This window comes from Oncorhynchus masou, chromosome 13, assembly GCF_036934945.1.
Source record: "Oncorhynchus masou masou isolate Uvic2021 chromosome 13, UVic_Omas_1.1, whole genome shotgun sequence".
In the NCBI taxonomy this organism is placed as follows: Eukaryota; Metazoa; Chordata; class Actinopteri; order Salmoniformes; family Salmonidae; genus Oncorhynchus; species Oncorhynchus masou.
This window is the reverse complement of record NC_088224.1, coordinates 36,844,360-36,856,440: the sequence shown is the minus strand read 5'-3', so window position 1 is coordinate 36,856,440 and position 12,081 is coordinate 36,844,360. Positions and strand designations below refer to the sequence as shown.

At 42.2% G+C, this 12,081-nt stretch overlaps 1 protein-coding gene across 1 annotated transcript; it reads right to left on the bottom strand.

The window, feature by feature from the left end:
- Positions 1-1,723: 1,723 nt before the first annotated feature.
- On the bottom strand, positions 1,724-11,822 carry slc39a7 (solute carrier family 39 member 7). Its single transcript, XM_064983685.1, has 8 exons — positions 11,660-11,822; positions 10,533-11,017; positions 9,544-9,712; positions 9,197-9,274; positions 8,879-9,001; positions 6,777-6,890; positions 4,031-4,227; positions 1,724-3,791 (listed from the first exon to the last, which is right to left on the bottom strand). The coding sequence occupies exons 2-8, from the start codon at positions 11,010-11,012 to the stop codon at positions 3,537-3,539; spliced, it is 1,416 nt and encodes a 471-aa protein (XP_064839757.1). The 5' UTR covers positions 11,013-11,017; positions 11,660-11,822; the 3' UTR covers positions 1,724-3,536.
- Between the last annotated feature and the right edge of the window lie 259 nt (positions 11,823-12,081).

Genomic DNA, 12,081 nt, shown 5'->3' with positions numbered 1-12,081 from the left:
CAGTTACGTCGTCGATCAGAAGTCAGGTCAAGACTCTTGTGAGGAAGATGAGCATGCAGATGAACTTCCCCGAGACGGTTTCTGACAGTTTGTACAGAAATTCTTTGGTTGTGCAAACCCAGTCTCATCAGCTTTCCGGGTGGCTAGTCTCAGACGATCCCACAGGTGAAGAAGGCGGATCTGGAGGCCCTGGGCTGGTGTGGTTACACGTGGTCTGCGGTTGGACTTCCTGCCAAATTCTCTAAAACGACGTTGGAACGGCTTATGGCAGAGAAATTAACATTCAATTCTCTGGCAACAGCTCTGGTAGACATTCCTGCAGTCGGTACGCCAATTGCACACTCCCTCAAAACTTGAGACATTGTGTTGTGTGACAAAACTGCACATTTTAGAGTGGCACAATGTGCACCTGTGTAATGATCATGCTGTTTAAACAGCGTCTTGATATGCTACACCTGTCATGTGGATGGATTATCTTGGCAAAAGGGAAATGGTCACTAACAGGGATGTAAACACATTTATGCACAACATTTTAGAGAAATAATATTTTATTGAGTTTGTAACATTTCTGGGATCTTTTATTTCAGCTCGTGAAATATGGGACCAACACTTTACATTTTGCGTTTATATTTCTGTTCAGTATATATGGCTCTGGGCACAAACTGCTTCTCCAATAGACAGGTTGGCTGTGTAGCAACAAAACAGACTGGGTTGGCTTAGATTGTTGACATGTAACTATATTTCGTCTCCAATGTTTATTGAAAACATACATTTGCACAATGAGCACTTGTCTCAAACACATCGTTACAGTTGTTGGCTAGCTAGCGAATTTGAACAATATTAGCATACGCGTGACAGTCAAAGCATCTCAAAATAAGACATGGTATCGAGAACAAGATCAAACTAGAGGATGACTTTACAAGTAAAGATGCGGGCTTGCTTTAATTCTTTAAAATTATTTTTGTGGTAAACGTAAAAGTTTTACTATATTTCAAGCAAAGCAGTTACATACACAGTGCACAAAACATTAGGAACACCTGCTCTTTCCATGACATAGACTGACAGGTGAATCCAGGTGAAAGCGGTGCTCCCTTATTGATGTAACTTGTTAAATCCACTTCAATCGGTGTAGATGAAGGGGAGAAGACAGGTTAAAGAAGGCTTTTTAAGCCATGAAACATGGATTGTGTATGTGTGCCATTCAGAGGGTGAATGGGCAAGACAAAAGTCAAGTGCCTTTGAATGGGGTATATATAGTATTAGATGCCAGGTGCACCGGTTTGAGTGTGTCAAGAACTGCACCGCTGATGGGATTTTCACATTCAACAGTTTCCCATGTGTATCAAGAATTTTCCACCACCCAAAGGACATCCAGCCAACTTGACACGAATGTGGGAATCATTGGAGTCAACATGGGCCAGGATCCCTGTAGACAGCTTCCGACACCTTGTAGAATTGAGGTGGTTCTGAGTGCAAACTGGTGTGCAACTCAATATTAGGAATGTGTTCCTACTGTTTTGTACACTTAGCGAATGTATATTATATATAAGAATACGGTCACACTTAGCCTGCATCTTGTGTTTGTGATCGGTTGTTCATTTCCCCCCCAACATCTAGCCTAGGTTGGATTATAAGATAATCAAGTATTGGATTGCTTGTATTTTTCATGTTCTCTTGCATTATCTAATGAGAAACAGGGACCCAGTAAAATATAGTGTCAACATTGTAAGGGAATCTTAATTGTTTAATGAAAAGTCAAGAAAACAAAGTAACACAAATTCCACCATACTCTTACTAAATCTCCCACCCACCACTAACATTAATCCTTTTTACTTGGTCCCTCTGATTAAAAGCTCTGATTCCAAATCAAGTCATTGCACCCAACTATAAGCCAATGTTGACAACAAGGCATCTGATAAGACTGGCAATGTAAAGGAATACATTGGATGGAAACAACCTACTTATTACAAATGCCTAGTTAAAGCAGCTTACTATACAATATTGACAATACAAACCATCTCAGATACATAACAAAGAAGTCAACAAGGTAAATGGGGATAGCAGCATGGGGTTGGTTTGGAATCAGCCCAGAGATGCAGTCGTGCACATACAGAATGGTTTAGGGTGAAGGAGCTCTTTCTAACCACATTACAGCTACAGCATTGATTGTCTTTATGACACATAAGGCCTACTGTATTATTCAAGAGTGGAGGGAAAGCAGACACCCATTCAAGGAAAAAAAAAAATAGTACACGTGAATAAAAATGAATAAATGTTACAATTCCACAAAACCTGCTGCCACGGCTTATTAACACTAAACAAAAGTAGAAGAGGATTCATCATTCAGTTGTTCAAAGGGAGGTCAAACATTCCTTCCAGACACATTAAGATGAATTAGGGTGGAAGAATTTTTTTGTTTTGATGGACTATCTATTTCCCCAATTCCTGTCACTGGATAATCGGTTCAGTTTCCAAATGGCTCGTCCACCCTAAATACATGAATTTACTGTGTTTCCACATTATGAAGGTAATTCATGTGACGGGCACATTTAAAGCAATTTATTCACTATAAAGCTAATCATACTCCAATGGTCCTCTAAGCACAGCTTACATCATTTACCCGTTGAGTAATAATTAAATTAATAGATATTGTCACATACTGGTACAACTCATGATTTTCATGCAACTCGAAAGCATCCAACAGTTATGAAAACAATTACAAACAAGTGGCTTGGTCAGTAACTGCCGTGTGCTGTAGACATCTAAAGCAGCTTAATCATGTTTCCCAATAAGTCACATTCCGGAAGCTGATGACATTTCAGGAGCCTCTTGGCCTCATATGTCAAGTATCTAAGATGGCTGCTGTTTGGGGACCTGGTTTATGGACTATACGTTATAATATTATGCCCTTTTCATTTCATTGGAATGTTCCAGTCGTAGACTAACATACTCTGATCCAAATAAACCCTGAATTTAAACCCAGGAAAATGCCCTAACCACTTTACTGTCTAGTTCTATTGTGTTCAATCTGTGATCTCTGCAAGTACAATTAAAGGCAAAAGTAAGCATTAAACATATTGGTATGATTGCGATTCTTGATTTTAACTATAGTTCATGGCAACTTAAACGGACACTGTTTTGGTTAGCCTTTTTATGACCAAAAGGGAATAAACTCTGCAATTATAAATGGACGATGAACTACAACTCCCAAGTCATCTGCGTAGCTTGCCTAAGTCTCGGTTTGATGACCTATCTGACTTAGACATGCTGATGAGGACTTTGTACAGTACATGTCTTATTGCTCATCATCCTGCAGATGGTTTGTGTTGAAATGCTACTCCCCATTCAAGTCCCCTTTGGAACCTAGTCCAGTCCTGTGAAAGCCATGTCTGTCACTTATCTTCTCACCCTCTCCTTTAAACTCCATCAGTATCTTTCCCTCCAATCGTATAAATCCATCTCTCACATTCGGTTTCTGCTCCTCCTCTAAATCCCTCCCTCCCTCTACCGCCCTTACTTTTTGATGACTCGCTGTCTCACTCATACTCTGCGATGAGCACCATCATGTAAATTCCAACCAGCATCGCTAGGATCTCCATTACTGATTGGCCCAGACTGGAGCGGCCAACCAGCAGCTCAGGCAGAACCGTCACCGTGGCAATGTACACAAAGCCACCCGCAGTGAATGGTAGGATCCAGGCTGTGGCGGCCGCACCCACCCCCTCAGCCAATAGGGAGCAGGCTGTGCCGGCAAGAGCCCCCAAGGCTGTCAGCAGCTGTAGACACATAGCCTGATGGGAAAGAGGAAGTTGTCAATGGACATTTCTACCTACAGACTCTCATACAGGCTGTTGGAACATAAAAGACACGAATCCTACTGCTGCCACCATGTGTCAATAGGCTGTGTCGTCGTCATGACAGATGTTGTACCGAGCATGTTTCAGTACATAGTCAAGAACATTTCCGTTTCCTGTCCGACATCAGTATGTGTAACATCAATCATTGTGAAAAGCTGAAGCTTGTGCATTACCTTCTTCTTGGTGCAGCCAGACTGGACCAGGATGGCAAAGTCGCCAATCTCGTGGGGCACCTCGTGCAGCAGGATGGTGAGAGTGGTGACTGTGCCTACTGCTGGGCCCACCAGGAACGATGCCCCGATGGCCAGCCCATCAGTGAAATTGTGTGTGAAGTCAGCAGCCAGGTTCAGGTAGCCCGACACCTTGATGTCTATATTGAAAGGGACGTCAAACACTTATCCTGCTGCACAGACCCTATGGACTCTAGTCTAGAGCACCTGGTTAAATTGTGCGAAGGAGCATTTGTTAACTCTCTCCATGGTTGAAGTACAAAAAAAATACATGTAATTGTTGTAAAAATGTCTGAGTGTGCTACATTTACTATTGTATGAAAGTTTAGTCATCACAAATGCATTAAATCGATTGCTTTAAAAAAAAGTTTCATATATTTAGTTTGGTACCGTTGATTTTGTTACACGTGCCTGTCCGTCGCAGGATTTTTAAGCTCAAATGGCAGACAATTTGGGGCGCTCTCTGAATACAAGTTGATGGCAGGGCCTCCCGAGTGGCACAGTGTTCTAAGGCACTGCATCGCAGTGCTAGCTGTGCCACTAGAGATTCTGGGTTTGAGTCCAGGCTCTGTCGCAGCCGGCCGCGACCAGGAGGGCCCATGGGGTGGCGCATAATTGGCCCAGCGTCGTCCGGATTATCCTTGTCTCATCGCGCACTAGCGACTCCTGTGGCGGGCCAGGCGCAGTGCACGCTGACACGGTCGTCAGGTGTACAGCGTTTCCTCCGACACATTGGTGCGGCTGGCTTCCGGGTTGGATGGGCATTGTGTCAAGGAGCAATGCGGCTTGGTTGGGTTGTGTTTCGGAGGACGCATGGCTCTCGACCTTCGCCTCTGAGTCCGTACGGGGGTTGCAGCAATGAGACAAGACAAACTACTACCAATTGGATACCACAAAATTGGGGAGAATGGCCTTTGATGATAGCCTTACCCCAATACACCAATTGTCCGTGTCCGTGTTGATATCTAGAGCTAGTACTGCTTTTAGGAGGTCTGTTTGATTTTTTAAAATTTAATTTAAAATATATATATTAAAAAAAATAAAAAATAAACACTATTTACGGTTTCGATTATTAAAAAAAAAAAAAAAACATGAAATGCACTATGCATTGTGTGGGTTGCATGCTGTAACACAGAAAACAATACAAGTACCATGATGGTAGTGACTGCCCATAACCCGCATTTATTCACTTTACTTCAAATCAAATATTTCAGTTACTTATATTACTTGTTTTATTTGATCACTATTTTATTCCAAGTCATCATCTCACCTCTATAGAGCTGCTACCGCCTGTGCTGTCTGACAAAACACTATTTTGTAGTTCTTCAAAGTAAATAAGGCATACTTTTGACTGCTGAATGACAACTATCAATCACTTAGATGATGTATTTTCAGGTAGAGATACCTCGCAAAGAAACTGCTCTCTATGTAAATGAAACACAGCCCGGACTAATTTAGCCGTGCAGTGGATTGTGGTCATTGTAGTTAGTTTAGCTCGGAAAACATGATAATTATATAGAACACTACAGATCCGGGTTAATTCCCGGGCTGTGCCACAACCAGCCGTGGCCGGGAGTCCCTTAGGCCAGCGCACAATTGGCCCAGCGTCGTCTGGGTTAGAGGAGAGTTTGGCCGGTGGGGCCAAAAAAAGAATAACGAGGGTCATCGCGCTCTAGCGTCTCCTTTTGATGGGCCGGGTGCCTGCAAGGCTGACCCCGGTCGCCAGTGTTTCCTCCGACTCATTGGTGTGGCTGGCTTCTGGGTTAAGCCGGCAGGTGTTAAGAAGCGCGGTTTGGCGGGTCATGTTTCAGAGGACGCATGATTCTCTCTCTCGAGGCCGTTGGGGAGTTGCAGCAATGAGACAAGATCGAAAATTGTGGAGAAAAAGGGAGTAAAAAATAAAATAATGAAACAAAATAATTGCCATTTTGGTTAATTGCTCAGCACTATTGATATCCTATGCAAGGTTGTGATTCGTTGAAGTGAAAGCAAATTATTTGTTTCTGCCCCGTTCCAGCAGACTCCCAGAATTGAGCCGGCATTCTAGAATTTAGATGACTCAACAAATTCTCTTCTAACCAGTGATGTAAAAATTATTCTCAGATGTGTGTAGTTTATAAGGTGCTTGTTTAAAAAAAAATACAAGTAATCTTATTACTATTCTTGCACATGTTCTTTTTTAGTATGTTTTATTTAAACTGTTTATGTTTTCAATATATCAGGAACTGTTGAATCATTACTTATCGATTTGGACACGTGAACCGTTTTGACATTGGGATATTTATCAAAATGTCTTGTCAACAGGAAGCCACGACAGCATCATTTTAAATTGAAGTTTTAGGAATATAAATTGACCTTTCTACATACATTTGCAAAGGTATTGCACTTAAATGAGGTTAAAAACTTCTGAATGAGTCCAAAAACATGCTGTGATCGATTTAATTTGATGTACCAGAAATCACCAAAAAGAGTTTGCCCTGCTTAATATTGAGAAGGGAGAGTGGACAATGATCACAACATTGCAATAGTTACATACAGAGAAACTGGCTTGATGGGACACTGGTAACTGAATTGTCATAAAGTAAATATTCTCATGGAGTAAAAGTGGTTTTGAGATTTGAAAATAGCCATTTCAGTGAAGGCAAACTGCCCACTAACAACTTAAGTGACAATTATTCAACTATCTTACCTGTAGTTTTCTCCTCCACTTCTTTTGGAGTCTTCTCATCTTTGTTTTCTTTTAAATCTTTCACACCCTCATTCTTCTTTTTCTCCCCGTCACTCTCCTTTGCCTTAGGAGCAGCTGAAAATAGGAGACGAGAAAATAGGAAAGAAAATAAAAAATGTTGCACATAACTCTTTGGTTTACTGACCCTGCCTTATTCCAAAAGTAGAAGAGTAGCATCAAATCACCCAACCATACAGCAGCTCTCGGCTAGAGGAAAATCTCATCAATGGCCAGATTTCAAAATGGACCCAGAGGTCGGGTCACGAAACCAACTCGCTAGCCTAATGATTTGGCTGCATTCACTAGGTCTAGGTGTCCTAGGCCTAGCTCAATGGTCTGCAACCTGATTTAATGTGCACATTTATGTGAGAGGACCATGTTATATGCATGTGCCCAGGAGACAGACACTTTACCTGTTTTCAGGGCCAGCTCCGTCCTGACACAGGAGTCGGCCAGCCCAAGTGGATTATCATTTGTTCATGGTGATAAAATAAATATATACAAAAACAGTACAAAAAGGCCTGAACCAAAACTAAAGATAACAACAACAAAAAAAATCACTGATTGCAGATCCTTCTTATCAAGGCTTCACAAGACTTATTTTCTTGACAGAGCACTTAACTTCTCTATGGTAGGGGGCAGCATTTGGAATTACAAGCATGCCCAAATTAAACAGCTTTCTACTCAGGCCCAGAAGATAGGATATGCATAATTAAAAATCAAATCAAATTTTATTTGTCACATACACATGGTTAGCAGATGTTAATGCGAGTGTAGCGAAATGCTTGTGATGTGAACTTCCGGCGCCGACAGAGATGGCCGCCTCGCTTCGCGTTCCTAGGAAACTATGCAGTTTTTTGTTTTTTTTTACGTGTTATTTCTTACATTAGTACCCCAGGTCATCTTAGGTTTCATTACATACAGTCGAGAAGAACTACTGTATATAAGATCAGCGTCAACTCACCATCAGTACGACCAAGAATATGTTTTTCGCGACGCGGATCCTGTGTTCTGCCTTACAAACAGGACAACGGAATGGATCGCATGCAGCGACCCAAAAAAACGACTCAGAAAAAGAGGGAAACGTGGCGGTCTTCTGGTATCTAGCATTCTTCTAATTAGTAAGGATATGCATGATTAGTAGATTTGGATAGAAAACACTAAAGTTTCCAAAACTGTTAAAATAATGTCTGAGTATAACATAACTGATTTGGCAGGCGAAAACCTGAGAAAAATCCATTCAGGAAGTAGGATTTTTTTTGTTTGTTGTAGTTTTCTATTCAATGCCATTACAGTATCCATTGACTTAGGACTTAAATTGCTGTTCCTATGCCTTCCACTAGATGTCAACAGTCTTTAGAAATAGTTTTATGCTTGTATTTTGAAAAATGAGGGAGTAAGTGCAGTCGGAATGAGTGGACCCTGCTGTGTTTCATGCGCGTTGGATTCACAAGAAGTTAATCTTTAAACCAATGTAAAACAGTTGTATCTTTTCTGAATTTTTTATAATGATTATTTCTGTATCTGGCACTCCGCAATCTCACTGAATGTTGGCCAGGTGGGACGCAAGCATCCCACATACCCTAGAGAGGTTAACCAACCAGCTGCTGCCCCCGGGGGTGGAGTGTGGTAGTGTAATTATGCTCCTAAAACCTAATCTAGGAGCGTTGGTTAAGAGCGTTGGACCAGTAACAAAAAGGTCGCTGGTTCAAATCCCCGAGCCGACGAGGTGAAAAATTATGTAAATATGCCCTTAAGGCACTTAACCCTTATTGCTCCTGTAAGTCACTCTGGATAAGAGCATCTGCTAAAGGACGCAAATGTAAATATTCCATAACAATTGACATGCATTACATAGATATATATAGACAAAGGCAGAAGTGGGCAATAGGCAAAAAAATGCATTGCATAACAGAGGGATCATTTCAAGGCATGTGAGTTATGGTAAAGAAAGCTCTTATTGAATGGATGTAGCCTTGAAATAGCAGGGGCACATGCATCATTTCAAATTGTTGTTCTGTTTTTGCCCGTGCTACAAACTCAAATCAAAATGTATTACCTACCCTGAGAGTGGGAGTGTCCGTGTCCACCCTTCAGCAGGCGAACAAATTTCTCCACCACCAGGAAGGCCACGATTCCACCGAGAACCCACAGCCCTACTGACATCATGTGACCATGGGCAGCACCTACAGGTGTGATAAGGAACACCGTCAGGGACATGCTGTTTGCCAAAATGGGTCCAGACTCAATAAAATAAATAAATAATAAAGAGTAGAAGAGAGTGAGTCAGTGTTATTCTGAAGCATGCTAAACACTGGTATGTAATGGATATGCTGGATAGTATGGTGATGGTAAATGTAGAGATCACGATGGAGCTATACCATGTGAGTGGCCATGATACTCTGATTCTTCACTGTCAGAGTGGCCTTGTCCCTCGTCTCCATGGTTAGAGTGAGGCTCTGTGAAAACAAGCAAGAGAGAATAAAAATGAGAGAAAGAAAAAAACAGACAAAGAAACAGACTGGCATGACTACATCCTTTTAACTACAAACCAATAAATCAAAAAAATGTTGCTCATCTTAGAGCTTAAATTTGCTTCACTGATTATTGCGTAAAGATGAAATCCCAGAATCATATATTCACATATTCAATAGAATAGATAGGCAATCAATTATTTTCACTTAATTAAGAAATGTACCGTGGCGATACTTGCGAAAGGTTCACTAACCCAGGGCGTGAGGGATGAGGTGCAGAAAGGCGTCTCCCAGCAGGCCACCAGAGGCGAAGCTCAGCAGCACCTTCAAGAGGTTCTGGTGCTGGTCTGTATTGGACTGGACCGGGATCAGGAAAAGGATGAGGAAGGGAGCAGCACTGATCAGCAGAGTGGCACCGATGGCCTAACAATAAGAGAGAAACATAAACAGCAGGTCATAAAGGACCACTTTAACAGGGTGTTTGTGTGTGGTAAAATAATCTCACACTTGATAAGGATGGCTGTGCCGAGTTTCCAAGGGTCTCAAACCAATCTAATGAACTTCATCAAATAAGGAAAAGCTATTTCCTGTCTACAAAAGCGCTTGGATTCCAAGCCTTTCAATAATTGAATGCCGAATATATACATTCCAGTTTCAGTCCAATTGAATTGACAGTACCTAAATAGTTGACCTCCTGAGTTGTGCTGACCAGCACATATAAATAATGTTAAAACGGTGTCTAAGAAACCTAATCCTGTTGAACATAGCAAATAAAAATGTAAACTTCATAACAGAGACATCTCGCTCTGCAGTCAAAAACCAACAGAAAGTTAATGGCAGTACACTGCGGAGGTTGTCTAGTCCAGTTGTTAAAGCCAAACTAGTCAATAGAACTCAACATCAAACTTAGTAACAGACTCCCTGGCAAAAGGGAAATGTCTGATGAAAAGTGAAAGCAGTAATTTTGTTTGCTTTTGTACCTACAGCAGTGATCCGTTGAATCTGGAGAGATAGGTAGCCTATGTTTGCACAGGGAAAGTCATGAGGTTGTTGGAACGAACAGGAGGGATAGCGACAGACAAAGATATGACATTTTGCATATGATTTGATTGAAGGTAGGCTATGACCACTAACGGACATCTAAATGTAGCACAGGTTCTGGACAAAAACAATGTATCAAATATCCAGAACAACACATTCCATGTCCATTCATGTATGGCTCCAAGGTCTCCACTGACAATACCTGCATCCAGAGCTCCACTATGTCCCTCTTCTCTCCCTCCACCTGCCTCTTCACCCTCTCCCCTCCTTGGGTGTGCCCGTGTCCACTCTCCTCCTTGTGCTCATGAGCATGACCATGGTCATGGGCGTGGTCATGTCCGTGAGCATGACCATGGTCATGGGCGTGGGCATGACCATGGTCATGGGCGTGGTCATGACCATGGTCATGGGCGTGGTCATGTCCGTGAGCATGACCATGGTCATGGTCATGCGCGTGACCGTGGTGCGACTCCTCTGCTGGGGGCAGGTTGGCCTCAGCACTCCACTTGCTCGCCCCCTGGTGCAGCTTCTGACCACCATGGGAATGACCATGGCAACCACCACCCCCATGCGAATGTGCATGCCCATGGTCATGAGAGTGACTGTGAGCAACAGTTAGCTGGGCGGCTAGCAATAGCACCGCTCCTGTGAACAGTGCTAGCAGACGTCCATGGGCCATCATCTCACCTGGGACAGACACCCAAAGGGAAGATCTATGGTTACAACAGGCTGCTATAGAACAGCAATACTAGCTTCATACAGCAACATCTTATTGTTTTTAGATTGTGGGTAGTTACAGTGGATGGCTTTAGCTAGCTAGTTATGGAACAAATATTAGGCTAACTAGCTAGTTAGACAACAATTAACATTATCAACATCCCATCTGCTATACCTAACAGCATAATGGCCCTCTGCTAAGGCAATAGGCGTACAAGGGGCGTATGAGGAGTCACACTAAGGAAGAGGGGTAGGGTCCCAAATGGGGTTAGTAGCATAGCTGAGTAACTAACTTAGCTAGGCCGTGTTATTAAAGTGATGGCTTGAAACATACTGTATGTTAATTGTTGTTGTACCTAACGCCTAGCAAGTTAGCCACTAACTGTTTGGCTAACAGCTAAATTAGACACATCAACAATAGCTGCCTATGAATGCGATTAACCGAATGCAGATGTCGCAGTTTAGATTTGCATGCAAAATCAGTTGGCGGGATACTTAACTAGCATTGTACAATAGCAAACAATGGGTAAACGTTACCTAAATAACTTAGGTAATTGGAGTTGTTAGCGGTAATGACAATGTTGCAGTATAAACGAATTGCCCTAAACTCACCTGTCTGCTGTAATTATGCACGGATAGGCAGTCTGCAATGTTGCGGGTCAGTGATAACGGTTTATCAGATAAAATATTCCCAACAGAAGATCTCAAAAGTGTCTATTCGTTCTCAGACGTGGCATTTAGTCAAATTAATAGAAACCTCGCGTGATTTCATTCGCTGGTGTAACTAAAGAGTACGTGTCATAATATCGCGAGCCTTATATTTTTGTTATCTCATCCTGCATAGAAGCAGGATGCGGACTCAAATATGGTGGATGAATGAAGGCGACTCAATCCGTTTACCAGTGATTTTTTTTTGTCACAGTACTGGTCTGCTCAAGGGAGTAGTTCTCCCATAGGCACCAGTGCATTAAGCAGTCGGTTCTGTTTTGCTTAGTTGACTGTGTATGAACCTCTTCTGTATCTCTCTGACTACT

What these genes read in the sequence shown, in the direction of transcription:
- slc39a7 (XM_064983685.1), bottom strand. Translation starts at nt 11,012, where the DNA reads ATGATGGCCCATGGACGTCTGCTAGCACTGTTCACAGGAGCGGTGCTA. An exon ending in TAGTGGAGCTCTGGATGCAG is followed by an intron (nt 9,713 to 10,532) that starts GTATTGTCAGTG and finishes TCTTATTGTTAG; the next exon opens with GCCATCGGTGCCACTCTGCT. An exon ending in GTATCATGGCCACTCACATG is followed by an intron (nt 9,002 to 9,196) that starts GTATAGCTCCAT and finishes TCACACCTGTAG; the next exon opens with GTGCTGCCCATGGTCACATG.